General features: G+C 33.6%; 7 protein-coding genes, 1 long non-coding RNA gene and 1 pseudogene across 16 annotated transcripts; 5 read left to right on the top strand and 4 right to left on the bottom strand.

Annotated features, from left to right (window-relative positions):
- The first annotated feature begins 346 nt into the window (after positions 1-346).
- On the top strand, positions 347-4,848 carry LOC122526787. Of its 2 annotated transcripts, XR_006306215.1 has the most exons (4): positions 347-435; positions 1,390-1,607; positions 3,768-3,971; positions 4,039-4,847. It is a non-coding gene; the product is annotated as an uncharacterized LOC122526787 (long non-coding RNA). The 2 variants fall into 2 exon arrangements; XR_006306214.1 differs by having other exon boundaries at positions 3,768-4,848.
- A 5,704-nt stretch (positions 4,849-10,552) lies between these two features.
- LOC122539208 (prostaglandin E synthase 3) lies at positions 10,553-13,127 on the top strand. The gene is made up of 3 exons (XM_043673934.1): positions 10,553-10,701; positions 11,678-12,059; positions 12,188-13,127. The coding sequence occupies exons 1-3, from the start codon at positions 10,685-10,687 to the stop codon at positions 12,317-12,319; spliced, it is 531 nt and encodes a 176-aa protein (XP_043529869.1). The 5' UTR covers positions 10,553-10,684; the 3' UTR covers positions 12,320-13,127.
- On the bottom strand, positions 12,563-16,150 carry LOC122539211 (INO80 complex subunit C). Of its 4 annotated transcripts, none has more exons than XM_043650312.1 (5): positions 13,794-13,940; positions 13,677-13,713; positions 13,502-13,607; positions 13,180-13,247; positions 12,563-13,098 (listed from the first exon to the last, which is right to left on the bottom strand). In XM_043650312.1, the coding sequence occupies exons 1-5, from the start codon at positions 13,799-13,801 to the stop codon at positions 12,967-12,969; spliced, it is 351 nt and encodes a 116-aa protein (XP_043506247.1). In that variant the 5' UTR covers positions 13,802-13,940; the 3' UTR covers positions 12,563-12,966. The 4 variants fall into 4 exon arrangements, with proteins under 4 accessions (XP_043506247.1, XP_043506248.1, XP_043506249.1 ...); XM_043650313.1 differs by having other exon boundaries at positions 13,815-13,940; XM_043650314.1 differs by lacking the exons at positions 13,677-13,713; positions 13,794-13,940 and adding an exon at positions 15,755-16,150.
- Positions 14,183-15,134, bottom strand: LOC122539206 (annotated as a pseudogene).
- Positions 16,151-16,263: 113 nt separating the features above from the next.
- LOC122539207 (triosephosphate isomerase) lies at positions 16,264-17,764 on the top strand. The gene is made up of 3 exons (XM_043673933.1): positions 16,264-16,545; positions 16,732-16,985; positions 17,116-17,764. Exons 1-3 carry the CDS (start codon positions 16,437-16,439, stop codon positions 17,494-17,496), a joined length of 744 nt encoding a protein of 247 aa, XP_043529868.1. The 5' UTR covers positions 16,264-16,436; the 3' UTR covers positions 17,497-17,764.
- Positions 17,762-18,567, bottom strand: LOC122539210 (39S ribosomal protein L20, mitochondrial). The gene is made up of 3 exons (XM_043673937.1): positions 18,317-18,567; positions 18,135-18,245; positions 17,762-18,054 (listed from the first exon to the last, which is right to left on the bottom strand). The coding sequence occupies exons 1-3, from the start codon at positions 18,401-18,403 to the stop codon at positions 17,797-17,799; spliced, it is 456 nt and encodes a 151-aa protein (XP_043529872.1). The 5' UTR covers positions 18,404-18,567; the 3' UTR covers positions 17,762-17,796.
- A 698-nt stretch (positions 18,568-19,265) lies between these two features.
- LOC122539202 (something about silencing protein 10) lies at positions 19,266-21,208 on the top strand. Of its 3 annotated transcripts, none has more exons than XM_043673925.1 (4): positions 19,266-19,500; positions 19,613-20,223; positions 20,326-20,999; positions 21,067-21,208. In XM_043673925.1, exons 2-4 carry the CDS (start codon positions 19,632-19,634, stop codon positions 21,154-21,156), a joined length of 1,356 nt encoding a protein of 451 aa, XP_043529860.1. In that variant the 5' UTR covers positions 19,266-19,500; positions 19,613-19,631; the 3' UTR covers positions 21,157-21,208. The 3 variants fall into 3 exon arrangements, with proteins under 3 accessions (XP_043529860.1, XP_043529859.1, XP_043529861.1); XM_043673924.1 differs by having other exon boundaries at positions 19,326-19,500; positions 19,587-20,223; XM_043673926.1 differs by having other exon boundaries at positions 19,415-19,500; positions 19,598-20,223.
- Positions 21,209-21,378: 170 nt separating this feature from the next.
- On the bottom strand, positions 21,379-22,914 carry LOC122526784 (10 kDa heat shock protein, mitochondrial). The gene is made up of 3 exons (XM_043650315.1): positions 22,674-22,914; positions 21,829-21,996; positions 21,379-21,755 (listed from the first exon to the last, which is right to left on the bottom strand). The coding sequence occupies exons 1-3, from the start codon at positions 22,674-22,676 to the stop codon at positions 21,612-21,614; spliced, it is 315 nt and encodes a 104-aa protein (XP_043506250.1). The 5' UTR covers positions 22,677-22,914; the 3' UTR covers positions 21,379-21,611.
- Positions 22,915-23,903: 989 nt separating this feature from the next.
- On the top strand, positions 23,904-27,577 carry LOC122539201 (heat shock protein 60A-like). 3 transcript variants are annotated; one of them, XM_043673921.1, is made up of 4 exons: positions 23,904-24,051; positions 24,839-25,250; positions 25,365-26,255; positions 26,427-27,577. In XM_043673921.1, exons 2-4 carry the CDS (start codon positions 24,839-24,841, stop codon positions 26,831-26,833), a joined length of 1,710 nt encoding a protein of 569 aa, XP_043529856.1. In that variant the 5' UTR covers positions 23,904-24,051; the 3' UTR covers positions 26,834-27,577. The 3 variants fall into 3 exon arrangements, with proteins under 3 accessions (XP_043529856.1, XP_043529857.1, XP_043529858.1); XM_043673922.1 differs by having other exon boundaries at positions 23,917-24,045; positions 24,837-25,250; XM_043673923.1 differs by lacking the exon at positions 23,904-24,051 and adding an exon at positions 24,513-24,625.
- The last annotated feature ends 171 nt before the right edge of the window (positions 27,578-27,748 follow it).

Here is a 27,748-nt window from a genome sequence, read left to right as displayed (position 1 = left end):
TAAACACAGAAGCGAAGAGAATCGAGGCGCGATTCGTCTAAAACGACACGGTTGCACTAACGACCGGCTGTCGGAAACATAATACGCGGGCAGCAATACGCGTCGTACGTCGCGGCGGAGCGTAATGCTTCGAAACGAATGCGAGCAGCAGCAGGCTGTTTCGAAGCAAGTAATGCCAGTTTCTAGGCGGGAGGTGTTATTCTTTTTCCTAGCAGGCTTATATTTAGCTTGTTTCCGCGCGACACTCGCACGTCATCGAAACATGGTGTGCACGTGCGACCGCCGACTCGGATCCTGGCTCTACGCACGTACACACGAGCGTAAGTAGCCGCTCGTGTAATAAATAATACGTACTTCGTCCTTTGAACTCGATTTGTTTTCAATGTCACCGCGCAAGTATATTGCGCTTCGAGCTAAATTCATGTGCAAGGAAAGGTAAAGTTCAATGTTTTTAATTAATTATTATTATTATTATTATTATTATCGTCATCAGCATCACCATTATTGTTATTATTTTTATTATCATTAATGTACAAGGAAAAGTAAAGTTCGATGCTTTTGATTGTATTATTATTATTATTGTAAAATTGCAAAATGTTAGAACTAAATAAATAGCTTCTTTTTAACACGATAGAAAATAATTTGTCCATTTGGTAACAGCGACTTTATGGTTCTGGATTAGATTTCACTAACATTTGAGTTATCATGGTTGTAGTATCAGTGTGAGTCTAAATAATCAAATAATAACAAAACTAACATTATTCGAAATGTAAACATTTACATCCACGCCGTTCAGAACCATAAAGTCGCTGTTAGAACGCACGTGTTCTACGCGCGTCCACAGTGTTGAATGATCGAGAAACATTTTTTGCCATTTTTTATTCGGTTGCGACCTACAGTTTCTTGGAAAAGTTTTTACCCTCGTGACGAATGGAAAGAAAATTTTTTAACTTTGAAATTCAAGATCGAGACCAATTTTTCTTTACATGTATTTCCATCAAATCGAAGGTGTAGAATTTATTTATGATAGCCACGGACTTTCCTTTCCACTGTATGATTTCACACAACATCACGAGCACAGGCATTTTCAATGGCTGATGGAATGCGCATCAAATGCGTCGATACGTTGTCATTCCCATTGTAACCTGTCACTTGACTACAGGGTGGGCCAAAAATCACTTCCTACTAAAATAAATCCGTGATTTTTTTATTATATATTTCTTTTAATTTTCTTTTTCTTATATATTTTGATGTTTTATTGAAAAAAAAAAAAATAGGGGAGAAGAAACTTTTGGCCCATCCTGTAGAATCTGAACACTTACAGTGACTCCCATTAACATTCGGACAGTTACATTAAACATCGAATAACAGTTATAATTTTACAAAAAGAAATCAACACGAAGCCAAGGAACCACCAGAAATCACAAAAAATGTGCCACGGTTGGCCACCCCTGCCTTATACGGCTTTCCTACGTGACGGAAGACCGTGGCAAAAAGAAACTCGTGGTCTGGCTGATTGAGCAAGAACGAAACAGAGCAGAAAAAAAACCCGAGGCGGAAGAACGGAAGGAAAGAAAGACGAAAGTAGATAGGCAAGTATATAAGTGGTAAGTAAATGATCCGTCATCCGGTATCGGGGCTTGGCTTCGGCAACCTGTTGCTTCGTTGACCCACTAGCCACTTGTAGAAAACGTACAATAGGGTGAACAGAAAAAAGGGTTCTCAACTTCTAGGGTGGAGTTGGGCGTTCTTCGAATGAAATTTTACTCGAATAACATTTCGAATAAATTCTTCGAATAAAATTTTACTCGAATAACATTTCGAATAAATTCTTCGAATAGAAATTTTACTCGAATAACATTTCGAATAAATTCTTCGAATAAAAATTTACTCGAATAAATTCTTCGAATAAAAATTTACTCGAATAACATTTCGAATAAATTCTTCAAATAAAATTCGACTATACACACACACATATATACATTTATATATATATATATATATAAATTGGCGATTCGTCCTTCCCCTGAAATCACTATTTACGTAACATTCTTTTTGGTTCAACAGCATCGTCTGAGACGGTGTCCGTATCTTTCACAAAGAATGTACGTTATCGCTATCGTGGTCTTGCCAAACACGCTTTATCGTCCATATACGGAAAGTTTCGCGCAATTAATACCAAGTTGGAACGAAAGAATTTACGCTTCAAAGATCCTTTTTTTAGATTTATCGTTTGATCGTTTCATCGCCTTTCGTTTAGCTTTGAAGTTCCGGCACTGCAAACGAGGGACAAAGATCCGTGAAAAAGTCTAAATCAGATCGTGTCCGCGTCATATAATCAAAACTGGAACAAGAATTTTATTGTTCGAGTAATTTCAACAATGAATAATCATACTTTTTTTTCTTTTTTTTAATTTAATGTCAGAGTGACTAATTACGAATAATTTCTAAGGCCCAACGAAATGTTTTTTATTTTAGACGTTTGGCATATTTGTTACTCCATTCTCGACTGATATCGATATGTTGTCAGCGAATATGCAAATGAAACGTATTAAATTGCAATCAGGTATACATACAGCTCAAGGAAAAATTTATCCAGGTGCCTTTATTAGACTTTTATATAAACTACACCTGCCTAAAGAAAGATATTCATGCGCTGTTCATAATGTCCTTTCTGAAGGGGGGGGGGGGGNTTATTCACGAGTTAGTACAGCCTTAATCTATAATATAGTTTAACTAAATTTAACCAAATAGGCATACTAAATGTCAATATATTCAACTAGAATGTAAGTTATGTTATAATAAGTTAAATTGCAATCAGATATATATACAGCTCAAGGAAAAATTTATCCAGGTGCTTTTATTAGACTTTTATATAAACTACACCTGCCTAAAGAAAGATATTCATGCGCTGTTCATGATGTCCTTTCTGAGGGGGGGGGGGGAGGTACTTATACTAGGGGTACCCATAAACAACGTCGTTTTTTGATACTGTACAAAATTTTGTTTTATTCACGAGTTAGTACAGCCTTAATCTATAATATAGTTTAACTAAATTTAACCAAATAGGCATACTAAATGTCAATATACTCAACTAGAATGTAAGTTATGTTATAATAAGTTAAATTATTGTCACTAGATGGCTAATGTTTGTTGAATTTGAAAAGAAACGACGTTATTTATGAGTATCACTAATATATATTTGCGAATAGATCTTTTTCGCATATGAAGCACACGGGAAATAAAATTTTACACGCAAAATTTTGCGTCTTGAGGACATTTTTCATATTGACACTAGCTGTACCATATACTGACGAACTGTCTAAAAAAGCAAGCTCGGTGTTCTCGTTGAAAATCATTTCATTAATGTAAATATATTATTCCAATCAACGTATCTTTTCACCATAGAAGTTAATTTTTAATATCCTCATGTAAATAATATAGTTATTAACGAACTGATAAGAAAATATGTAAACTATGTGCAGCCCTCGACAAATATTACTTTTAATATTTAAGTTTTTATAAAATATTATTTTTAATTAATTTTTGTTGACCAACGAGGCGCAAAAGTCTCGGATCGCCCGTTGGACATCCACGATTGAAGTTATTATAAAACAAAACAAAGGTATCTGACAAATTCAAAATATGTAAATTCGAGTTGGTCCTAAGGTGAAATGAAATGCAAAGAATTCATTGTTAAATAACTCATCCTCGACAATCAAATGTCACGCCCAAATGCTATTGCAATATACTAAATTTATCTAAAGAAGAGACAAAGAAGATGGAATTAACGTCGCCGAGCACGCGAATTCGTAGCACATGGTTCATGTCCGGCAAGTTCGAGAGAGGACGAAACACACTTACAGAGGATTGCATACAATTACATGGAAACTCTACACGACCACGCGCATAGATTAGCTACTACTTACGGCGAGATCTCGAGAAACCTTCGAACGAGTCCAAAACCACTGGTACTGACAGAACATTCTACCGATCACAGTGTTCACAGTTTTCGAATCGACTTATTTGAAATTGCAGTTGCGCATCGCGAACTGAGACTCGACACCCAAAATTGCTATGTCACTATTGTCACTACGTCATTTATTGTTTAACGCTAGAACTAACCAATGACCAATTGATAATTTTCTATGGAAATCTCACATATTTACAGCAGTGTATCTTATACTCGGTGTGACTTTTAACAAAATATATCGATGGAAGCTTGTATCCTTTATACTGAATTATCAACTTTATCTTGTAATTTCTTTGCTATAAATATCTTAATACTTTTTCGTCGGTAGTTCTGGTGTTAATTCCTTTTCCTCTATCTAGCTAATTTGCTGCGTTTATTTTACTTTCATCTCGATCTCCTTTTCCTATTCAACACGGCCTTAATTGAGGCAAAGAAGACGTAAAAACCTATATGGAAAAATCGGAACTAACAATGAAGAAATAATAGGAGTTGGCCAGAGTTTGGACAAAATCGTACTGATAACGTAACGTGCTTCGATCATAACGAAAGCATGCTGTTTGCTTATCGAATGAGCCATTGCGTTATCCGATGTGACGTTCCACTTTTTCTCCACTTTTGTTACACGAAATTCTACGCTCTAGATTAACTGCTAGATTATCTCGTTTTTGATTCCCTTCGCCGCTTCCGTTTGTACGCATAAATTCTAATTTGATTGAATAACAATCGCGTGAATAATCGTCGATGTCGTCATTAAACACTGGAATCGTCGTAACGAAAAACAAATATTTCAGTTTTTCTTCTTTCGATTTCCAATGCGATTTTCGCCGCGATTTAGGTCCTAATTATATATTTATTATTTACAATATTTTACGATAATTTGATCATCAACGTTCATCATGGAGCGTCAATGCGTGGCAAGCAAATGCAGTTTTCATCCTCGAGACAAATTATCGTAAAATATCTCCTTAACTATAGGTTTAGGATCAGTGTGGTTTAATATACTTGGAATTTAATATTCTTTCAGTTTACGATGAAAAAAGCACGTCGTCCAGTTAAGAAAAATAAAGATGACCTTGAAACTTTCGAGACCCACAAAAAATTAAATATACTTAAAGCTGAGGAAATATTGCAGTTTTGAGGGAAAAAAATTCTCGACGTGCGTGGCAAGAGGTTAACTACTTGCGCTGGCAACTAATTGCGGACCATAACGAGTGACCAAACCGTATACAATAATTCGTCGATTTCATTTTGAACTGGTCGGTATTGATATCGCTGGATAGAAATTATTGACAATAATTAGTAAATTTATTATTTGTTTTGCCTGGATTATACCTAAATGTACTTAAAACTGAGGAAATATTGCAAATTTTGGGACAAAAAATTCTCGACGTACGTAGCAAGAGGTTAACCACTTGTGCTGGCAACCGATTGCGGACCATAACGAGTGACCAAACCGTATACAATAATTCGTCGCTTTCTTTTTGAACTTATCGGTATAATATCACTATTATTGGATAGAAATTATTGAGAAGTAATAAATTTATTATTTGTTTTGCCTGGGTTATACTTAAATATACTTAAAACTAAGGACATATTGCAATTTTGGGACAAAAAATTCTCGACATGCGTGGCAAGAGGTTAACCACTTGCGCTAGCAACTAATTGCACTAATAACGAGTGACCGGATGACCGTATACAATAATTCGTAGTGCTTTTTTCTTGAACTCGTCGGTATTGATATCACTGGATAGAAATTATCGAGAAGTAACAAATTTATTATTCGTTTTCCCTATTTTGTTTTATTTAGATATACTTGAAACTGAGAAAATATTACAATTTTGGAACAAAGGGTTAATTATTTAATTACATTACGTAATTAATTATTTTTCCAAATAAAATAATAAAAAATTAAAAAAAAACGTGTCTGTAAAAGTTATTTTATTTTATATCATTCAGTGACCGTCCTGTATATAGGCATAGTTATATGCGAGTGTAGGCACATCGGAAATAACCTTCTTACAGGAAAAGCTGCTCGATGCGCGGAAACCACGGCGACGTATCATTTTTTTGATTTGGTTCGATGGTAACACGGAAAGGCAGCGAAAAATGCTTAACCATAGGTTGAAAACTTTGAACGTATAGTACAAAATTGCACGTAACATCTTCCTATGGGTGTGTCGCGGAATACCGAATGTCGTGACTCAGAATTCCTCGACAATTGACTCCCTCCGTTCCTTTCGTGACTCTTTTAATTTTACGTTTTACTTTTGATCGATCGCCAAAAAGATCGAAATTCCTCGAAAGCGAAAACAAAATTTTCTTTCTAAAACAAAGCTTCGTCGAACGTACTCTACGTATGTATCGAAAGAATTCACTATATGTATGCAGAAGTGGCGTGATTTTCAAATAATATTCGTATTGATATTCGTGCCTCGCGTAGGAATCGATACGACTTCGCTGTGTAGCGGTGTCTCGTAATGATATGGCGACGAGAATCAACCGGAAACGACTCGTCAACCGGAACGAGGTTCTTTCACGACCCACTCGAGTTGCGGACAACGCAACGTAACAAAACGCGATTCGAATAAACTCATCTATAATATGCACATATATCGACGATATTATAAAAAGACGATCGAGGAAGAAGAACTACTCTTTACAATGATTCTGAAGATATTCTTCCCTCTAAAGTAGAAGCGGTAAAGTAGTTAAGAAAAGGACAGATTTTCGTGAAAACGTAATTAACCTTTTACGCTGGAATGACGTGCCACGCACGTCCAGAATTTTTTATTTCAAAATTGCAATATTCTCTCAGTTTTAAGTACATTTAAATATGATCCAGGCAAAACAGATAATAAATTTATTAATTATTATCAATAATTTCTATCCAGTGATATCGTACCGACGAGTTGAAAACGAAAGCGACGAATTATTGTGTACGGTTTTGGTCACTCGTTATGGTCCGCAATCAATTGCCAGCGCAAGTGGTTAACCTCTTGCCACACACGTCGAGAATTTTTTGTCCCAAAATTGCAATATTTCCTCAGTTTTAAGTACATTTAGGTATAACCCAGGCAAAACAGATAATAAATTTATTAATTATTGTCAATAATTTCTATCCAGTGATATCATACCGACGAGTTCAAAAAGAAAGCGACGAATTATTGTGTACGGTTTTGGTCACTCGTTATGGTCCGCAATCAGTTGCCAGCGCAAGTGGTTAACCTCTTTTAACCGAAGATTGCAATATTCTCTCAGTTTTAAGTACATTTAAATATAACCCAGGCAAAACAAATAATAAACTTATTAATTACTGTCAATAATTTCTATCCAGTGATATCGTACCGACAAGTTCAAAAAGAAAGCGACAAATTATTGTGTACGGTTTGGTCCGCAATCAATTGCCAGCGCAAGTGGTTAAATGACTTCGTGCATCGATTTGACGTACGATATAAATATAAAAGACAGAGAAACGAATCGAGGTGACACGTAGAATGAGAAAAGAGGAAAATGTCGAGACGATAGCCTGTTCGAGTTTCGCTTATTCTTACATCGTAGTAAGCGAGTGCAAGGAGTAGTGACCACTTCGTTGCATGAATCGTTCGGTTGTCCGGCGTAATAAGATGCATGTCTCTTACGTAAGACTTTCACCCCTGAGGGCCCTTCTGACATCCGAATCATACACCTTAGCCACATACGCCAACCTCGTTTGAAACTCGAATACAGTATGTACACACTACGTGTACACTGATGAACCTACCGCTAGTCGGCGAGTTTATACCCTACTCTTCGTCATTCGTTTCCTCCTTCAGTTCGTCTTTCCCGTGTAAACACGCGTGTTTACGTTTCTTCGTTTTTATTCGATCAATTACCCACGTACAGAAACTTGGAATATAAAAATTTGTCATCACGATCTTTTGTAATAATAATAGTAATATCGAAGCTAGCGGAATTGTCCAAATTTACAATAATTTATCTGGAAATATCGCCTTCTATTAATCGTTTTTAATCATCGTCCGAAATTGACTCATATCCGCAATTATTTCTGTCACTTACCACGTTACACGTAAAAGAACTTAATCGTTGGAGCAAATAAAGCAAGTTCCTGTGATAAAACATTCGATCCTATCGGATAAGATTATGATAACATTTATTAGAGAATCAAGGATAAGAATAACTGGAACAATACGATTTAACATTCGCTTGGTAACTAAACGTCAATGCCATTCGTTGATCATCTGAGCATCGCTAATTTGAGTACCACCCGATATTATCAAAATACATATTGTTCCAACAGTTTGATTATTTCACATTTTTGTCAAAAGTATTTCTATTAAAATTATTGCAATGAAACTAATATTTCCATCAAATATTATTTATATAATATTATTATATTATACATATAATGTATTATTTATATAATATTATTACATTACATATAAATTAATACTTTTATCAAAAACATTGCAATGAAACTAACATCTCTATCAAAATTATTGCTGAATAGAATAACGTTGGACGATTTCAAATAAATCAAGCATTTTTAATGTTAAACAAAGATCTGTTACGCGTGGATATTCTTTCAAAACGATGAGAATTAAGGCTTTATAAAAAAAGATGAATTAACAATATACAAATGAAAACCTTGTAACGAATCTCCTTTTACATATGTATGTCTTGTAGCAAATTTCTTCTGCTCATATCTGTTTTTACTTGAAATATTTCTTTCTTCTCTCTTTCCCACCTTCCTTTTAAATCGTCGTACCAATTACAAAATAAAACCTGCGACACGCAGTCACCATGATCCATCAATAACCACATACAGTCATGAGTAATTATTGCACGATGAAACAATAACGCGTCATCGTTACAGTGATCTCAAGCGTACCTTCTGCGCACATTTTTCCCTCTTTGCATTTCATTTCTTTTTTTGCAAATATCGACAAGTGTCCAATAACAAGCACTGATACGGTATCAACGATATCTATCTATTCTCTATCTATTGTCAGAACATTCAGAAAGCGATAATTTTTTTTTCTTGAGATCCGCGATCCCAGCAAACAGATTCCGAATAAACTCTCGATTAGTAACCATTAACTCGAGATTATCGTTTCGCATCGTATGAAATATTCCATCGCAAGTGTGTGTAAAACGAACGATCCCGCTGCAAGCAGAAAGCGTATGAAGCTAGTAAACATTTTCACGCGTATGAGGAGAAATTTTCATAAAACTGGGTCGTACTTCCTATACTTAATGAACTATAAAGATATGTGATGTGATCTGGGGGGCGACAACGCTACCCCAAATAGTTTACATCTGTTATGCAGATGCAATTATTTACTTGCGTAGAAAGCGAAGAGGAAGGTTGATAGTTTGCCACTTACCGCGTACTTATCTTTGTAAAAAAGCGAACTGGTCGACATGGCGTTTATCCCGAAGCAACAAGTTGCACGCGGATCGCGGCAAGTCACGGTTTCATCGTCGATCTCCGTTATATTTTGATTGCGATTTCCTCAGGTATATCCATTGAGCGTGATGCACACGCGCGCGCGTGCGCGCGCCAATATTTTTCCTTACGGATTAATAACAAGAAAAACGACCCCGAACGGTCAACGGTTACAAGCTGCTCGCAGAAATTGTCAACAAACGTACAGAGAAACGCACGGGCAGGCTAAAACGCACGTTTAACGCAGAACGGAGCACCTGCGCTCTCTGTGCTAACAAACAGGACGAGCCACTACCGCGAAAGAAAGACTGATACACTGTGTGTATGTCCTGTTAGTTTATGGCCACGGTTACGGCAAGAAAGGTAGTATCTTTCCCTCCTCCTCTACCACGCTGACCTACAATCTAACGCAACGCTCTCTCTTTTCGTTTTCTTTCTCTTCTCTCTTCCTCCCGTTATCTTCTCTTTCTCTCTCTATCGCTCTGTCTCTCTATCTCTCTCTACTTCCGCTCCACGGCCATATTCCATCTTTCTTTCTTTCCTTTCTTTTTTTTTCTTGAATTTTTCTACCATCTTTTTTCTTGAATTTTGCCATTTCGTTACATTAATTGCTTTATTTTTTCAAGTAATAAAAAGAATCTGTATATCTGTGTATATATATTTTCGTTACATTAATTGCTTAATTTTATCAAGTAATAAAAAAAATCTGTATATCTGTATATATATATGAATATATTACAAGTGGATGTTTCAAATTGTAATTCACACAAGCGTTCATACTCTCCATCTGTAAATGCAGAAAAAGATTTGTAACAGGGTTACGATTATTGTCACATGATAAATGAGAAAATTACAACTACCTTGATTTCCTGTGTCATCTTTTTTCCCATTTGCAAAAATTAATTTTATTTGTAGAAATTAGTTTCAACATTGATATTTAAAAAAAAAAGGAAAGAAAAAAATCAAATTCGTAACTATTTATTTCAACGTCTCCAAGTATAAAGAAAAAAAATCACATCATTTATATTGAAAACGTTCCCATTGGTAAATCAACGTCAGAAACTACGTTACTTTCGAAGAGATCGACGAATAGGGATTTTTTTTTTCAAAATTCGATTCCGGAAACAAGAGAACTCGGCAGAGGTAGCCGCCATTTTGTTTGATCGATAGTTGAATCTCGAAACACTCTCGAATCAGGGGGTCTACGGCGCGATACGTAAGTGCTCTGTGTTTGTTTGCTTCTTACGGAACGAAGCTCCCGCGATATGACTCAAGAAGGCCAGTAAGTATGCAAAAATTCCCGCAGAATTTCCTTCGAACGTGTTCCTCCGCTCTGAGATCTCCATTTCTGGACGTTTTATTGAAAAAAGTGACAGATATTGGTGAAAAAAGTTCGAATACCGCCCCGTGGCTTTCGAAACATCGCCATGTTGTAAAGACGGCTTTATTGATTCTCGAAATTTCTGGAAAAGAATCACGAGAAACTCTCCCAACGTCCTTCCTTTATTTTGCCTTCTCGATATGCCGACCATGAATTCTTAATAATTGTATTATCGGCCGTAAATGTTCCTTACGCAACCTCTGTCCCCTTTCAGACAATCGACTCACATACAATCGGGGTTTTTAATAGTTTGTATTTCTACGTAACTATCGATATATCCGAGACGCGAAATATCGTGATTTTTTTGTACGTTACGTGAAAATGTGTCTCGCAATGTCACGGTATTTTCATTCTCCCCGGGAAAATACAACATTTTATATGCATAATGACTAGCGATTTTTCTCAGAACCCGCGGGACTTCGCTCCTAACCTTTATCTGCGCGTCACAATGCTACCCAAATGTTACTCCAATATCTGCGCTCCCATTAAATGCGTTAAATAACTCATTTCAGCTTTTGTATTCAAATAAACTCTTTACTGAAATAATAATCTTTATTGAAAAAATTAATTAAAATGTTTATACACGAAATGAAACTAATACGTATCCTCGTGCAAATTTATCACGCGTGTATATATTCCATGCAAAACTAGTATATGTCGTAGACATACTTTGTATAAAAATATACAAATAACACACAATGTACATAATGTTTTATATATAGAAATAAAGCGATGAACAGCAATTGATATAGATTGAAATATCGTTTCTATTTCAATTAATCTTCTTTCACCTCGGCTACATTTTTTAATTTACAATTTATGATTTAAATTGTAAAACTCAAAATTGCTAACTTTGAAATTTGAAAATTTTTTTCAGATTGCCTCCTCCACCTGTTATGTGGGCTCAAAGGAGAGAAATTTTATTTGTTACCATCTGTCTAGAAGATTGCAAAGATCCTGTTATTAACATTGAACCACAAATGATATATTTTAAGGGAATAGGTGGAACAGAACAGAAAATGCATGAAGTAACGATTAACCTTTATGGGGAAATTGTTCCTGACAGAACAATTAAGAACTTAAGAGGAAGGACTTTAGAGTTAGTTCTTGTTAAAAAAGAAGAGGGCCCGTATTGGCCAAGATTGACGAAAGAAAAAACGAAAGCTCATTGGTTAAAAAGTGATTTTAATAAGTGGAAGGACGAGGATGATAGCGATGACGAAGGTGGCATGGAAGGAAGTGGTAACGATTTGGAAGAAGTAAGAGATCATCATCTTTCTTTCCTTTTTTTTCAAATAGTTTTGAAGCAATCTATTTCTCATCCTTTTGGAGAAAAATATTACAACTACTTTACTTTCATTTGGCTATAACTTGGCTATGCTTACAGATGATGCGACAAATGGGTGGTTTAGGAGGAACTGGCGATAGCAAGCCAAACTTTGATGACTTGGACGCCTTAGGAGATGAAGGCGAAGGAATGGATAGCGATGACGATGATTTACCTGATTTGCTTGAATGAAGACATTATTACGCTACTTTAAAATAATCTTCATTTAAAGAAGTAAAAAAATTCAAAAACAAATGGCGACCTAAGAGAATAGTGCACCACAAGGCAATATTTCAATAGGCCGTGCTATTTGTATTTTCAATTAAATTTGCTAATGGCCCAGGTTGCTGTAGCAAACAGACAAATAAGATGCACGAGAAACTGTCAACATAAAAGAATACAGTGGTCGAGAAAAAAACAAAAGCAGTAATGTTCTTTTTAGAGATTCTCCAATCCTTTAACTCATCATTCGTACGCTAAGTTATAATGGATAACCCTTTTTTAACAATAATTGCTTGTGTATAATACGCAGGAGATAAAATAATGAAAACGACTTAAATTACTTGTGGAATTGTTTATTTCATGAAAACCCATTAAGAGAGCTCAGCACATACGTATGTAAAAAAAGAAGTTTTTATAAGAATGTCAATGCAGCTTTATTTTGTCTCTTTACGAACTCGATATATTTTTGTTTACATTTGCAGCACCATAAGTAATTTACAGCATTATACTTAGTTCATTATTCTGCAATAAATACGATAACGATTACAAAATAAAATATCCGTGTTCTATAATATTTAAATATAAGGGAATTATAGGAAATAAAATTCTTATTTCATTTATCCAACGATACTGGAAGCGCCGCGCAATGCTAGATATCCAGCAGTTATATCCATTGGTAGACTTCGGACTGTCGCAAATTCTTCTGCAGTTGCATAGTATAATTTAGTCTGTGGATCTGTATATCGTGCCTGTAAAATAAATGTAATTTATATATCAATTTACATATTTTAATGATGCAACCAATCATACAAAAGCGAAAAATTAATTACCGGTAGTCCAGAAATATCGGAATATTTCTTTGCTGGCCTAAAGCTTGGCGGTGCATTGATAGAACTATCTGAAATTTTTCAAAGTAGTACAGCATTTATATGTGTGTATATTTCAACTGGAATGAACAACGTTTATTACATATTAAAACTAAAATTCCTATAATTTAAAATATTTAAAGTATAAATACGGAAATTACAGCGATTGGAAAATAAATCACAAGTAGATATATTGTCATTATAATGATAATTTTTTAATTCTTCAGTTGGTCAAGCTATTTTGAAATATAAAAAAAGATCAAAATATAGAAGTAATAAATCGTACAATGCACTACTTCTGCTGGCCATGGTAAAGTGCGTTCTTGAGCCAACATTTGTTTTAATGAACGCCAAGTCCGTTTTTTTCCAGAGGCACTAGTAGATCGAAATTTCTGTTGGAAAATTGGATTTTTATAAACTGGTTGTGATTTCTTATTAAATTCCACTACCTCTTCATTTACCATTTTTTTTATTTCATTTAAAACATTTATAAATCTCCTATAAAAAATATATATTAATAAATACGAGTAACCATTGACATTTATCAGAAATAATTACATAAAGTTATGACATATTGCATCGTCATTAAAAAGATTTACATTAAATATCTTTTCTTTGTAAATTTCCCTCCTGTACAATAACATTCAAAATCATTTCTCTCTTGGACTGTATAAAACCAATATTTCTCCTACATCACATTCTAATATAGCAGAAATTGTATGCATCATAGTTGTGTTTATATGTTTAACTAGAATTTTAGCCCAATGACTCAAAATAAGTACAGCTGCATAATAATCCTTTGAACCTCTGAAGAAAAAGTTTCATTTGTTGAAACATTTAGACTTACATGTTATGTTTGCTTTTCATAAAATACCTCTGAAAATCGAAATGATATCTGTATCCATGTACGAGATATTTTTTAATGACAACTGGTAAATTATCTTCCATTAAAACAGCACCCTTTTTACTTGGTTCAATTAAACACAGAATTGCATGATAACAAAGTACCTGATCATAATCTGTATGATTCTTTTTCGTATAATCATACTTTGTATTCTGAACAACGGATACTAGATTAAATTAGATACAAAGACATGTTAAATCAATTGAAAATAAAGAAAGATATATACATGATATAACCTTTGCTACATGAAGAATAATTTCTATGTTTCTTTTAATGTATTCCATATCTTTTATATGCAACCATAGAAATTTCTCAGTCATTTCTAATTGCTTATTCGTAGTACTTATCATAATATTTGATAAACTGCGCCTAAGAAAAGATGTTTGCTTATCATTATCTATTCCTATAATGCAATCCTTTTTGTGATCATTAGATGTTGTGTTATCATAAAGCAGGTTCAAATTTCCCATTACAGCATCTTTTTTAAATTTATTTCTTTTACAATTATATGAATTTACATATTTTTGTTTGCATCCTGAAGAAGACAATGAATTGCACTTTGGCCCATTCAATTTGTTTGCTAAATTTGTCTTTAATTTTATAATTTTATTCCATGCTTTAATTTCTCCTTTTCTAATAGCTCCATCATATTTCCTTTTTATCCTTATTCTTTGAAGAAGCTTTGTATTAATATTCTTCAAGTGAGATGTTAAAATTTGTGCATTATTTAAGTAAGTAAATTTATCAAAAAGCTTAGCATGTTTCTTTATGAAATATTCTATATTTTTTTCAGTGGAAAAATCCAAACATTGTTGTATGTTAATTTCTTTCATTTCTTCCATAGAATATAATTGCTTCATTATGTGAGACTTATCTATACTTGTTACAAATGTAATTTTGTTAAACTTCTTGCAAGCTTCAATTCTTAAACCTAAGTTCTCCATAAATGTATGTATAAATTTATCTATATTGAACTTTGATATTTCAAACATATTGCAAAATATCAGAGTTACGAAATTATAATTAAAATAATAACTAAATGTTAATATATATATATATATAAATATTTTAAATCAATAAGTATAACAAAATATAAAATTCTAATTTTTCTGTATTTGTACAGAAACAAAGATAAATCTTTGTAAACAAACTTATGCAATTGTTTCTTCACCTAACTTCACAATAATAAACAGTATAATTAGTTTCAATAATTTCAATATATTATTTTAACAACAAGAAATTAAAATGTGATACAGAATTTTTTTTAAAAATGTTGTTTAATTTATTTCTTTGTAAAAATATTGCCAAATTGAATCAGAGATGTATCCCATATAAAACATTTTTTAAATACAGTGAGTATGCAATACATTTCAGTTAATTACGACAGGTAATGATAAAGAAAGAAAATTTGTTAATTTATCAAAGAAATTTGAAAGTGAATTGGTAATTAAATAAATACATCATAACCTTGAAATGGACGAAGCATTTTGAAAATGATTTTATAATGATTAAAAAAACGCATCATAATCCTCACTCAACAATCTCGATAATTATTTATGAATAATTAAATTTTTAACCTGTACATTTCTTAGCTAAGCGTAAAATTATTTTGAAATAATCTTTATTTATACTTACCATCGATAGATCGATACGCTACTTCACCTTGATTATAAAACGTATATACATAACTTACGAAAATGTAGGATTGTTTAAAATATTATTGTCTGTTAATTCCTAAAAATTAATTTTCTAGATATTGTAGATATACCTGTTATTTAGTAGAATTTATTTCTTTATAAATTCACGTACTTGATTAATTCATTTTCAGAATTCTAATGGGTTGCTTGTAATATATCAGTATTGAATAATTATTTCTTTGAATTGAAGTTCCTTCAATGTTCGTATCATTCAACATTTTTCAAATCTGATTTGCATGTTAGTTTAATCCCAACTAAAAAGTTGGGACTAAATATAAATTGTAAGTCTGTTCTATTTTCGAAAGCTTGGGATTTAATTTCAAAATATATTTGTTCACTTGTTTATTAATGAAAGAATACGTAGAAGTGACGGGAATAATTTTATTTTTGTAAATAATACAATAATTCCTGTTAACTATTTCATGATAGAACCTGGGAAAAAGAGAGGGAGTACAGATGGTGGGGGTTTCAGAAGATCAGACTGGGGAGAACGTGACTAAATTCACCTTCTGCCTTCATTGAAGGTCGAAAGAGCATTTTTGAAATTTGTTTCAGATTCGAAACTAACTCACAGATTTGTTATTATCAATAGTTTTTGTGTGTCGGTGTACTGTAACATCATGAGTCGCAAATTTTTTGTTGGTGGTAACTGGAAAATGAACGGTACCAAGAGTGAAATCGATGGTATTGTTGCATTTTTAAAAAGCGGCCCTCTTGACACAAATGTCGGTACGTTTTCTTTTTCTATCTGCAGTTTTCCAATTCTTAAGTAATTTTAAAAAAGTATTATTGCCGATAATTTTTATTCTTAGAAAAAGTAATGTTAACATATCAATCAATATTATGCAGTTACAGTTTATTTAGAAAAACGTTATTATTAATTGTTAAATTATTTAAAACATACAATTATTTCAGAGGTTGTTGTTGGTGTACCATCGATATATTTGACGTATGTCAAGGGCATACTACCAGACAATGTTAGTATTGCTGCACAAAACACTTACAAGGTTGCAAAAGGAGCATTTACAGGAGAAATAAGTCCTGCTATGCTTTTGGACAATGGGATCCCATGGGTAATTCTTGGCCATTCTGAACGTAGAAATGTCTTTGGTGAAACAGACGAATTAGTGGCAGAAAAAGTTGCCCATGCTTTAGAAGCTGGATTAAAGGTAAAATATGTATATATACTGTGATTTATTTTAAAACTATAAGAAATTATTGCTTTCAAATTTATATATTTAATGTAGATATATGATGTAATGATTCAACTATTTTACCATTAATAATTTGGTTGTAAAGGTGATAGCATGCATTGGAGAAAAATTAGAGGAAAGAGAAGCTGGTAATACAGAGGAAGTAGTCTTCAGACAGACTAAAGCTATCGCAGATAAAATTAAATCATGGGACAATGTAGTTGTTGCCTACGAACCAGTCTGGGCAATTGGAACAGGGAAAACAGCCACACCGCAACAAGCTCAGGAGGTCCATGAAAAACTAAGAGATTGGTTCTCTAAAAATATCAACCAAACTGTCGCAGAAACTGTTAGAATTATTTATGGAGGTTCGGTAACAGCAGGAAATGCAAAAGACTTGGCAAAAGAGAAAGACATAGATGGATTTTTAGTTGGAGGGGCATCTTTAAAACCTGATTTTGTACAAATCGTTAATGCCAAGCAGTGAGATAAAACATTCATTACGCGAAAATATTATTTATTAATTTAATATACACTCTAAGGATGTGTATATTTTAACAAGTACCATAAAGAATTAACATATATTTTCTTGTTGTTTGTACAGAGAAAGATCTAAATCATGTTGCTGCAATGAAATATTATTACCGTGCAACTAGTAGTGAACAGTATAATTCACTTTATTTTTCTTAAAAGGCGTACTTTTCTTGTAAATATATAATCATTAGTAACTCAATAAATATTTCAACAAGATGTAAGTTTAATCATTTATTTTTTGCAATTATTTTTTTCAATCCAGTTCATCGACTAATCCTTTAATCATAACAGTTTCAGGCATAGAATTATTAGCAACTCTCTTAATACCTCCTAGTTTTGCTTTTGCACAAGCAATATCGGACAAACATTTAAATGTTCGTGGCTCCCAAATAGCTAAATTTGCTAAAGACTTTCGATTTAATAAAATATTACATCTATTTAATCCTTCCAGTAATATTCTCAAACTAATATTATGCTCGTGCGTTGCACCATTTAATCTAGTTTCCCAGAGCTGTAAAAAAAGAGAAAAATAGATAAACAATTATATAATATTCCAAGGAGAATTATCTTCTATTAAAAAGATGCATTTACCTCTCTCATATCTTGTTTTTTAAGTTGTCTTCCTCTTGTTGTTTTTAATAATGCTCTGTGCACATTCTTAATAGCTATACTATAACAATTTCTTTTCCTTCCAATGTAATGCTGAAAAGTAAAGTGAAATTAAAATTTTGTATCATAATATACCAAATAAATATGTAAGTACATATAATTACCGCAGCGAGTTTAAATATTTGACGTTTTCGCCAGAATTCATCAGGACCCCGACTTCTCACAAATAGTTGTGCAGTTAAAAATACCATTTTTCTACCAAAATCGATCAAATAGTAGAAATAAAATGTTCATTCATAAACACGAAGAGCGAGTTGTATTGTAACTCACTTAACCTAAAATATCTAGCAGATCCACGGACTATCAAACTCAATAGATTTAGAACTATGATATTTTCTGCATCAAAATCAAGTAAAATCAATGCCCTATACCACAGATGAAAAATAATATAGACGTGAAGTATTCAAATCTATTAGACATAATTTGTAAATCTTTATGAATATTTTATATGTCAAATGGACCATAAGAAGGAAACTTAGAGCCTAGTTTCAAAGACACAATTGCAAAAATTTATTCTGTTAATTAATCTTTTTTGTAAATGAAAACAATCGATTCGTGGATTATTGAAATACTAGCGCCGCTAATTGTTATCTCTGTCCTTGTCGCACATTATTGCCCTCCTTGTTTTTTTCTTTTTTTTTTGCGGCATATATCTGTTCTTTTCGCGCCGAATTGTTCTCTTTGTCTGAAACATGTGAAGCTATACTCCTTTTATTTAATTATACCATGATAATCAACGTAAAAACACAAATATAATATTAATATATAAAAGTTAAACAAAATATTATTTTGCCATTTTTCGCCGCCATAAACACGTGTAAAGTTCAATGATTTTTCGGATCTATCTAAAACTGTTCAATTAGGGGATTGTTCTCATAGACGAGATATCTACTTCGTCTGTAACGTCTACCTAACATGCATCACAGACTAAAAACTAGATAATCAATGATGTAATGTATTTTTTTTGTCCCATGTTTTTAGGATCCTAGGATCCCATTACCATTTTCGTGTCACATCCCATCGTATCGATTTAGACAGCGCTACTAGCGATGGAAATTAAAATTAAAAAGTATAAAGTACAGTGTTGCCACTCATATACCTCATTGTGATACCAGTCATAGCTGAAAAAAATGGCAGTCCCTAAACGAAGAGTGCAAGGACAGAGATGACGATTAGTTACAATGTTTCATCGCTATGCGACGCTAGCATTGCAATTTTCGTGAATTATCTGTTTATTACAGTCATAGTTATACGAATTATATTATATTACATTGAATGCAGTTGGAAGGTATGAAATTAAATAATAAATTAATTGTTTGTAGCACTAAACCACGTTTCTTCCCTTAAGAAGGATTGTTAATTGATTTTGATCAGAAATTGTATAGTTTGATTTCTTTCAGTACGACAAAAATAAGAGAAATGAACAAGGAAACGATGGATTTGGAGGATGTAAACATGAACGATGTTACAAACTCCGAAGAGGAGTATTCGGAAAATGAACGCAAATTACTCAGGAAAGTGCGAGACAGACAATCTTCGGAAAGTTATGACAGTGATTATGAAGTATATGGGTTATTGGATGCGAACGAACAAAACAAAGATGATACGGAAAACGAAGACCAGACAGATTCCATGGAGTCTGACATCGAAGGACTGCAAGAGGATTTTGATTTGCCAAATGAGAAAGCTTGGGGAAGAAAGAAGAAAGCGTATTATTCTACGGATTTCGTAGATCCTGATTATGCTACTATCAGTCAAAAAGACTTGGAGGAGGCAGAAATAGAGGAGGAAGAGGCCAAAAACATTCAGAGAAGATTGGCAGAGCAATTGGACGACGTTGATTTTGGACTAGATCTCGTACAACCAGCAACAAAAAGTAACGATGAAAAGGTGTACGAGGACGTGGAGCAATTTATAAAAACAGATCTCGACAAACTTAGCAAGAGACAAAAACAAACGATGATGCAGAAAGAAAGTCCGGAATTTATGATTCTTGTAAATGACCTTAAAGGTATTGTATTCGACAAAATTTACAAAGTATATATTTAAGTTATAAGGTTTGGAAGATTGAAAAGTATTTCAAATATCTTTTGAAATACATTTTATAATTCAGGTCACATGACGGAAGCAAGAGATTCACTGGCACCGTTTCTAAGATTAATCAAAGATGGTATTGTTCCTAATTGTCCAGCGGTTTCCTTCATAAAGACGAAGTATCATCTTTTATTAAATTACTGTATCAATATTTCGTTTTATCTGATGCTTAAAGCAAAAAGACTGCCTGTTAATTCTCATCCAATTATAAAACGTTTGGCACAGTATCGTCAGCTGTTGAATCAACTAGAATCTGCGCAAGGAAAGTTAATGCAAGAAATACAGGAAATATTAAGAGCAGAGAGAGAAGGGAAAGCACTGTATAATACATTAGGTGATAAAATAAGCATTGATAATCAGAGGACATGTTTCAAAGAAAAAGTGAATTACGTAAAAAAAGCTGTAGATGATGCAAATGTACATTCGCCAGAATCTGAATCTGAATTTGAATCTGAATTGGAAGCAGAAAATGATAAACATATAAATAAAGAAAAGGGCTTGGACAATAAAGAAAAAAATAAAATGGAAAGTACCAATGTGCCAGATGTAATCGAAGATAAAGGAAAACGAGCAATTACATATCAAATGGCAAAAAATAAAGGTTTAACGCCGTATCGTAAGAAAGAACAACGCAACCCTAGAGTAAAACATAGAAATAAATATCGCAAAGCAAAAATTCGTAGGAAGGGAGCGGTATGTGTCTATTTGTCTTAAATGTTTAATATATTTTGACATGTGAATGACGTTTTTTATTTTTCAGATAAGGGAAGTAAGAAAAGAGATCACTCGTTATGCTGGAGAGATATCGGGCATTAAAGCTAGTGTAAAGAAAAGTATCAAATTAAAATAAAAAATGGAGCTGTAGAAAACATATTTTATATAAAATTTCGTTTTTGAAATTATAGAATGTCTTTTTATTTCTCACGCAATACATTTCTACTTATGTATAAAAGGCGAATGTGACTTACATACTACGTATATTGAAGGATTCTGTTGTCCTTTCCTCTTATTGTACAAATTATCAATGTAAAAAGAAAATGGAAAAAAATATTTAAACAAACGGTACAAGTAGTACATAAACACAACAAATGCTTTATTATTTTACTTTTATATGTATCAAATCATGACACAGAATGATGAATATATAACAACAGATATATAAGGAAATAGCTTTGTATGATGCAATAAGAAACATCAAAGTTTGCACAAAAGTAACTTACATTTCACTGTTTCATTGCTTGTATATTTCTTATGAAATGGCTTTTAGTATTCGAAAAAAATTACAAACACAAACTTAAAAGAGATTCAAACTTCTAATTTTGCCAGTATATCCGATTCACGGAACAAATGAAATTCCTTATTATCTTCAAGTTCTACTTTAGTTCCGCCATATTCTGGCAATAGTACGACATCACCAACTTTGATACTCAGAGGAATGTGGTCTCCTTTCTAGAAAAAAAATATTTACTTCATTTGATTTCTATCTTTGACATATCGCAAATACCAAATATTTCTTACGTACATCATTTCTTTGGCCAGGTCCAATCGCTACAACAGTTCCTTGTAATACTTTCGCTTGAGCTTTCTCTGGTAAAACAATACCACCTTTGGTTTTTGTTACAGCTTCGGCTCTTTGTATGAGAACTCTATCAAATAGAGGCACAAGTCTCTTAATCACATTAGCTGCGGCCTATTACGAAAATATTAACACAGAGCATATATAAGAAAGTTCATAATTCGAATACAATCAATTCTTTTCAGTGTTTTAAATACATCTAGAGTTAATTACTTGGAGATCGTGCATGATGTAATTGTTTCTAATGCTTATAATTCAAAATTTCTTTGGACTATTGTTTATGCGCTTATTTACTTTATAAAGTAAACGATGAAATTAAGAATAGAAACTTCTACAAAGACGCAATAATTGTCCGTGAATGATTTTAAATTAAATGATGTTAAATTTGCGACGTCAAGTCACATGCATACGACAGAAATTACCATTGCACACGTAATTTTTTGTTTTGTTAAACGTTTTGCAGTCACTTGTTTTTCTATTTCTAATAGACAAGGACTCACTGTGCCGGCCATGCGATGGGATCTAAAGAAACGAAAATCATTGAAACTACCATATTAAACAAAAAAACATCAGACAATACGAGTAGATTGCACGTGATTTCAAGTGCACTCGTTACAATTTTCGAATTGGACGACAATTTAATAGAAAATATATCGCTTCGACTAGTACTTTTTGAGGTTATCTTAAAAAATGCTCGGGAACATATTAACAAGTTGGCTTGCCATTGCATACAGAAAATTCCAAGTGACGCAAGATAGACAATTTTACATAAAAATTTACATTTGTCTTACCATTTTTTTCTAAAAATTGTAAGTTCAAACGATCCACGGAGAACTCCACTTGTCCGACCACGTTGTGCAACTTCTGTACAGAAGGCGCACGATCTGCACTACTTTTCTCGAAGATTCTCAATTCCCCTCCACGTTTCTTTGCCCCACCACGTGTTTATTGATTTCGTGTTCGAGCAAAGAACCCAGTATATCCATTACGTAATCATTGATATATGCGTCTATGCGCGATAAGATAATCACAAAATGGCGCCAGAATGTCTTGTTGCTATGAAAAATAATTTACAATTTCTTCTGAAAGTATTTTGATAATACTTATAATTTGTAATTGTTCTAACAATTGGTAGTATTAAAAGCATTCTAATAGTTTATATATCGTATATTATATCTCAAGGATATATGAAAGATACCATTATCATCCAAATGAAATTCTGCATTTTTATTCACGTGTCTATCGTAATCAGACAAGTATTTTACTGATATTGTTCCTATTTTAAATATTTTTTAAATAGGAATTCTTTCCATTTAATATTTACACTTATACTTATCGTAAGGTCGTATTATATTATTGTATTGGTTGCAACAATTTACATACTAAAATTCCCATTTTTTTCTTCTTCATTTTCTATACATTGTCCGATGAATTACAATAGAAACATCTCTCAGTCATTCAATATGATTTAAAATGAAATGAAAATATAATAAAGATTCTACCTATGTATCTAATTTATTCAATTATTTATTTACAATACGTATCAGAGAAATGTGAGAAAAGATCAAAAAGTTCACTCGAAGTAAAAGCAACGGATCTCAGAAATGAATTATTTTTTAATGTTCTTTCTTTCTCTCGCAGGGCTAATCTTTGCTTCACAAATCATTCTAAAAATTTTTGAATTTGCAAACTGGAAACGTTGACTTGAAGATTGACTATTCTTGTTGCAACAAGAAACTAGTTGCCGGTACATCGACGAATTATGATTGGTGAATGCCGAACGATTGCATCACATGTGTTCTGGTACATTCTAGAACCTATAATCTCTGGCCAAGATAAAGAATCGTTTATGCAAATGAAGAGTGAAATGCAGCGAAACGAAGATGCAGGAGAAATTGTTGCATTTTTGTTTCTCGTTTGCATTCCACAGCTGTTAAACTTATCGATGATTTTCGAAAGATTTCACGCGATCGAACACACAGAAAAAGGTTAGGTCAGAATGAGGAGGAAAAGTGGTGGGGAGGGAATCATTACCCATGTGATAGCGTAAGCCTTCTCACACATTTCATTCTACTGACGAGACAACGTGCGGTCACGCTGTGCCGATTTTCAATTACTTTTGTAACTATAATTCCTAATCAGCGGTTTTTTCTCTCTCATTAATTAAAGGTAAGCTGTTTTTTCTTATACATTTGATTCCCTTTTTTTCCCGTAAATAAAATACACATACAGTTTAGCAATGCATCAACCGGTTAGCAGTCTCGAACCAATTTAGTTTTTTCGCATTCGTCGTGGATGTTTCACGTTTTTCGTGCGTTTATCATCTTGCGGGGATACGTTCTGCATTTACGGTGACCTCTCAAGTTTTTCATCTCGTCAAAAAATTGAAACATTGAACCTTCAAGGAACATCTTCCACGATTTTTGAAACTGTGTCGTCGTTCAGAAACGTGGGACGGAGAACGAAAAGATACAAATAACGTTGTCTCGCAAACAAGTTATCAGACTTTATCAAAATTATTCGTACACGTTCTTTTTATTTTTTCTTCTCGTCGTGATAATTTCCAGTTATTTCGCTTGATCTCTTTTCACTCGGATGAGCCGGTCAAATTGACTCGCGGATTACGTTGTTGCTACGTTGAAGAAACGAATACAGAAAATAAAAAGAAGCGATAAGCTTAAATATCGTTACGTACACCCTTGCGAAACTTGTTACAATTTGTTACAGATTAACGTGATTTAAGGTAACCTGTGTCTCATTGTGTTTTTTCAACGACCACGCGGTAGTTTACATAACCGCAATCACTAAAAAGTCAATTAATTACCCTCTAACGTGAAAGCAAAATTATTAAATATAATTAAATTAACTTTACACTAAATATTACGATTTGCATGTTTCAAAAAGTTTTGATTGTAATGCTAACAGCTTCTCTCTTTTTTTTTTTTTGCTGTTTCAGATGCACAGATTACCGACTGTATTACGTGGTGCGGCATTACGTCAGTTACAAGCTCGTTCATATGCCAAAGATGTACGTTTTGGCGCGGAAGTTAGAGCACTTATGTTGCAAGGTGTTGATATTTTAGCGGACGCGGTTGCAGTTACAATGGGTCCAAAAGGACGTAACGTCATCTTAGAGCAAAGTTGGGGTAGTCCAAAGATCACCAAAGATGGTGTCACAGTTGCCAAGGGAGTGGAGTTGAAAGACAAGTTTCAAAACATTGGAGCGAAATTGGTGCAAGATGTAGCGAACAATACGAATGAAGAGGCAGGCGATGGCACGACCACAGCTACAGTTCTGGCAAGAGCCATTGCCAAAGAGGGATTTGAGAAAATCAGTAAAGGTGCCAATCCTGTAGAAATAAGAAGAGGTAAGTGAAAGTAAAAATAAAAATGGAACTAAACAGCTACTTTTGTATCTACGCATTGCTATTAGAAATCTTTTGAAATAATACTTCATTTATAACACAATGGACATATTGCAGGTGTAATGTTGGCAGTTGACAAAGTCAAGGACGAGTTGAAAGCTTTAAGTAAACCGGTAACAACTCCAGAGGAAATTGCTCAAGTAGCAACTATTTCAGCCAATGGGGATAAGGCAATTGGCAATCTTATATCGGACGCTATGAAAAAAGTTGGAAAAGAGGGTGTAATCACTGTGAAAGATGGTAAAACGTTACACGACGAACTGGAAGTTATAGAAGGAATGAAGTTTGACAGGGGCTATATATCTCCGTACTTTATAAATTCTAGTAAAGGGGCAAAAGTTGAGTTCCAAGATGCACTTTTGCTCTTTAGCGAGAAAAAGATATCGTCTGTACAGTCTATAATTCCAGCATTAGAATTGGCGAATTCCCAGCGAAAACCGCTTGTCATTATAGCAGAAGATATCGATGGTGAAGCGCTGTCGACGCTTGTCGTCAATAGATTGAAAATCGGTTTGCAGGTGGCTGCGGTTAAGGCCCCTGGTTTTGGAGATAATAGGAAAGCGACGCTTCAAGATATGGCAATTCTGACTGGCGGAATTGTATTTGGAGATGATGCGAATCTCGTTAAATTAGAGAACGTGCAGTCGTGCGATTTAGGTGAAGTGGGAGAAGTTGTAATTACGAAAGACGATACGCTGTTCCTTAAGGGCAAAGGGAAAAAAGGTGACATTGATCACAGAGCGGATCAAATTAGAGATCAGATTGCCAATACAACTTCCGACTACGAAAAAGAAAAGCTACAAGAGCGACTAGCAAGGCTAGCGTCTGGAGTTGCGGTTCTGAGAGTTGGCGGAAGTAGCGAAGTTGAAGTTAATGAAAAGAAAGACCGTGTTCACGATGCTCTTAACGCCACTAGAGCAGCTGTTGAAGAAGGGATTGTTCCTGGAGGTAATTATACTCTGTTCCTTCAATATCTGTAACAAATTTTCACATAAATATGGTGCAATGTACGTTCAAAATTTAACTTTTTTTACTTTGAAAAATGTTACATGTGTTCATCGTAGATCTTGAGAAAAAAAGAAAAAAGTAATAATTCTTTTCGATATTTGTAATTTATAGGTGGCACTGCCCTTCTAAGGTGTATTCCAGCTCTTCGAAATTTGAAAGCATTAAACAGTGATCAAGAAACGGGAATAAAGATAGTGGCAAATGCACTGCGTATGCCGTGCTTGCAAATTGCTCAAAATGCAGGCGTGGATGCTAGTTTGGTGGTAGCGAAAGTTAGTGACAGTAATCTTGGTTATGATGCTTTGAACGATGAGTACGTTGATATGATCGAGAAAGGTATCATCGATCCAACAAAGGTGGTGCGTACGGCACTTACTGATGCTGCGGGTGTTGCGTCGCTACTCACGACTGCAGAAGCAGTAGTTGCTGAATTACCCAAAGAAGAACCTCAGGTGCCAATGGGTGGTGGTATGGGTGGTATGGGTGGTATGGGCGGTATGGGAGGCATGGGCATGTAATTAAATAAAATCCCATACTGAAGACTGAATTTCACATCGCAATTCAATCGCAATAACAATTAATTTGTTACAAATTGCTATTGACATTGCAAATATATAAATACAGTTTACCAGATCGAGTAAAGTTAAACACTTAGGACACTACTGTACTTTATAAAGCAGATAAAAGGAGAAAGCGAGTTTTTCACGTGCCGTGTTGATATTTGTTCTCGAATCATTCGTTTCTGTTTTGTATTTTTAAACATTATTGTTCCGCTAAATGTAAACCCTAAAAGAATTTCATTTCTTTACCAGAAGAAAGTGCATATTTATATTAACAGCATTTATATTAACATATGTCTTGTTATAAAAAATGTAAGAAATGTGCAACCAAATTATACCATTTCACCAGAAAATAATAAAGTTTAATTAGTTTTGAATCGATGATGAACATAAAAATGTATCTAAAAATTCGATATATTCCTAATAAATGTGCCTGTTCACCGATTGTGATAAACGTCATACAATTCGTCAAGTACATTAACTTTTTTAGTTAATGTGCGTTGCTCGAAAGAAAGCTTGCGAGATTGTAGAAGAACAAAGTGAACAGTAGCCATCCAGCAATATTTTCAATATTTATTTGTTAATGATTTCTACACGTTAGTCGACAATATTCAAAAATAACAATGTCACTTGTTCCCAGCTACAAAACGTATCAACACATGTACGTATGTAGCTTTGCTTTATCAGTAAAAGTTGAATTAGGCGAAGAAAAAAGTAAACCCGACGAGACGAATCGGATTACGTATCACATGCAAAAGTCAGAGAATGGGTCACTTGTTAGAAATGTTCTAAAAATTGAGTTATCTGTTATTAAAATTGCATTGCATTTTATTGCTTAAGTAGCAAAAAAATGATAAGAAAATGGATATTTAT

Source organism: Frieseomelitta varia, unplaced genomic scaffold (genome assembly GCF_011392965.1).
Source record: "Frieseomelitta varia isolate USP_RPSP 00005682 unplaced genomic scaffold, Fvar_1.2 scaffold_192, whole genome shotgun sequence".
NCBI classification, from domain to species: Eukaryota; Metazoa; Arthropoda; class Insecta; order Hymenoptera; family Apidae; genus Frieseomelitta; species Frieseomelitta varia.
Note: the sequence above shows the minus strand (reverse complement) of the source record. Positions and strands in the feature narration are given on the sequence as shown.

What these genes read in the sequence shown, in the direction of transcription:
- LOC122539208 (XM_043673934.1), top strand. An exon ending in GTGGTAACGATTTGGAAGAA is followed by an intron (nt 12,060 to 12,187) that starts GTAAGAGATCAT and finishes CTATGCTTACAG; the next exon opens with ATGATGCGACAAATGGGTGG.
- LOC122526784 (XM_043650315.1), bottom strand. An exon ending in GACCTGGCCAAAGAAATGAT is followed by an intron (nt 21,756 to 21,828) that starts GTACGTAAGAAA and finishes TTTTTTTTCTAG; the next exon opens with AAAGGAGACCACATTCCTCT.
- LOC122539210 (XM_043673937.1), bottom strand. Translation starts at nt 18,403, where the DNA reads ATGGTATTTTTAACTGCACAACTATTTGTGAGAAGTCGGGGTCCTGAT. An exon ending in AAATATTTAAACTCGCTGCG is followed by an intron (nt 18,246 to 18,316) that starts GTAATTATATGT and finishes TTTACTTTTCAG; the next exon opens with CATTACATTGGAAGGAAAAG. An exon ending in AAAAACAAGATATGAGAGAG is followed by an intron (nt 18,055 to 18,134) that starts GTAAATGCATCT and finishes CTTTTTTTACAG; the next exon opens with CTCTGGGAAACTAGATTAAA.
- LOC122539201 (XM_043673921.1), top strand. Translation starts at nt 24,839, where the DNA reads ATGCACAGATTACCGACTGTATTACGTGGTGCGGCATTACGTCAGTTA. An exon ending in TCCTGTAGAAATAAGAAGAG is followed by an intron (nt 25,251 to 25,364) that starts GTAAGTGAAAGT and finishes GACATATTGCAG; the next exon opens with GTGTAATGTTGGCAGTTGAC. An exon ending in AGAAGGGATTGTTCCTGGAG is followed by an intron (nt 26,256 to 26,426) that starts GTAATTATACTC and finishes TGTAATTTATAG; the next exon opens with GTGGCACTGCCCTTCTAAGG.
- LOC122539207 (XM_043673933.1), top strand. Translation starts at nt 16,437, where the DNA reads ATGAGTCGCAAATTTTTTGTTGGTGGTAACTGGAAAATGAACGGTACC. An exon ending in CCCTCTTGACACAAATGTCG is followed by an intron (nt 16,546 to 16,731) that starts GTACGTTTTCTT and finishes CAATTATTTCAG; the next exon opens with AGGTTGTTGTTGGTGTACCA. An exon ending in CTTTAGAAGCTGGATTAAAG is followed by an intron (nt 16,986 to 17,115) that starts GTAAAATATGTA and finishes TTGGTTGTAAAG; the next exon opens with GTGATAGCATGCATTGGAGA.
- LOC122539202 (XM_043673924.1), top strand. Translation starts at nt 19,378, where the DNA reads ATGACGATTAGTTACAATGTTTCATCGCTATGCGACGCTAGCATTGCA. An exon ending in TCTTGTAAATGACCTTAAAG is followed by an intron (nt 20,224 to 20,325) that starts GTATTGTATTCG and finishes TTTATAATTCAG; the next exon opens with GTCACATGACGGAAGCAAGA. An exon ending in AAATTCGTAGGAAGGGAGCG is followed by an intron (nt 21,000 to 21,066) that starts GTATGTGTCTAT and finishes TTTATTTTTCAG; the next exon opens with ATAAGGGAAGTAAGAAAAGA.
- LOC122539211 (XM_043673938.1), bottom strand. An exon ending in GCCAGCAGAAGTAGTGCATT is followed by an intron (nt 13,248 to 13,501) that starts GTACGATTTATT and finishes GAAAAATTTCAG; the next exon opens with ATAGTTCTATCAATGCACCG. An exon ending in CCGATATTTCTGGACTACCG is followed by an intron (nt 13,099 to 13,179) that starts GTAATTAATTTT and finishes TTTATTTTACAG; the next exon opens with GCACGATATACAGATCCACA.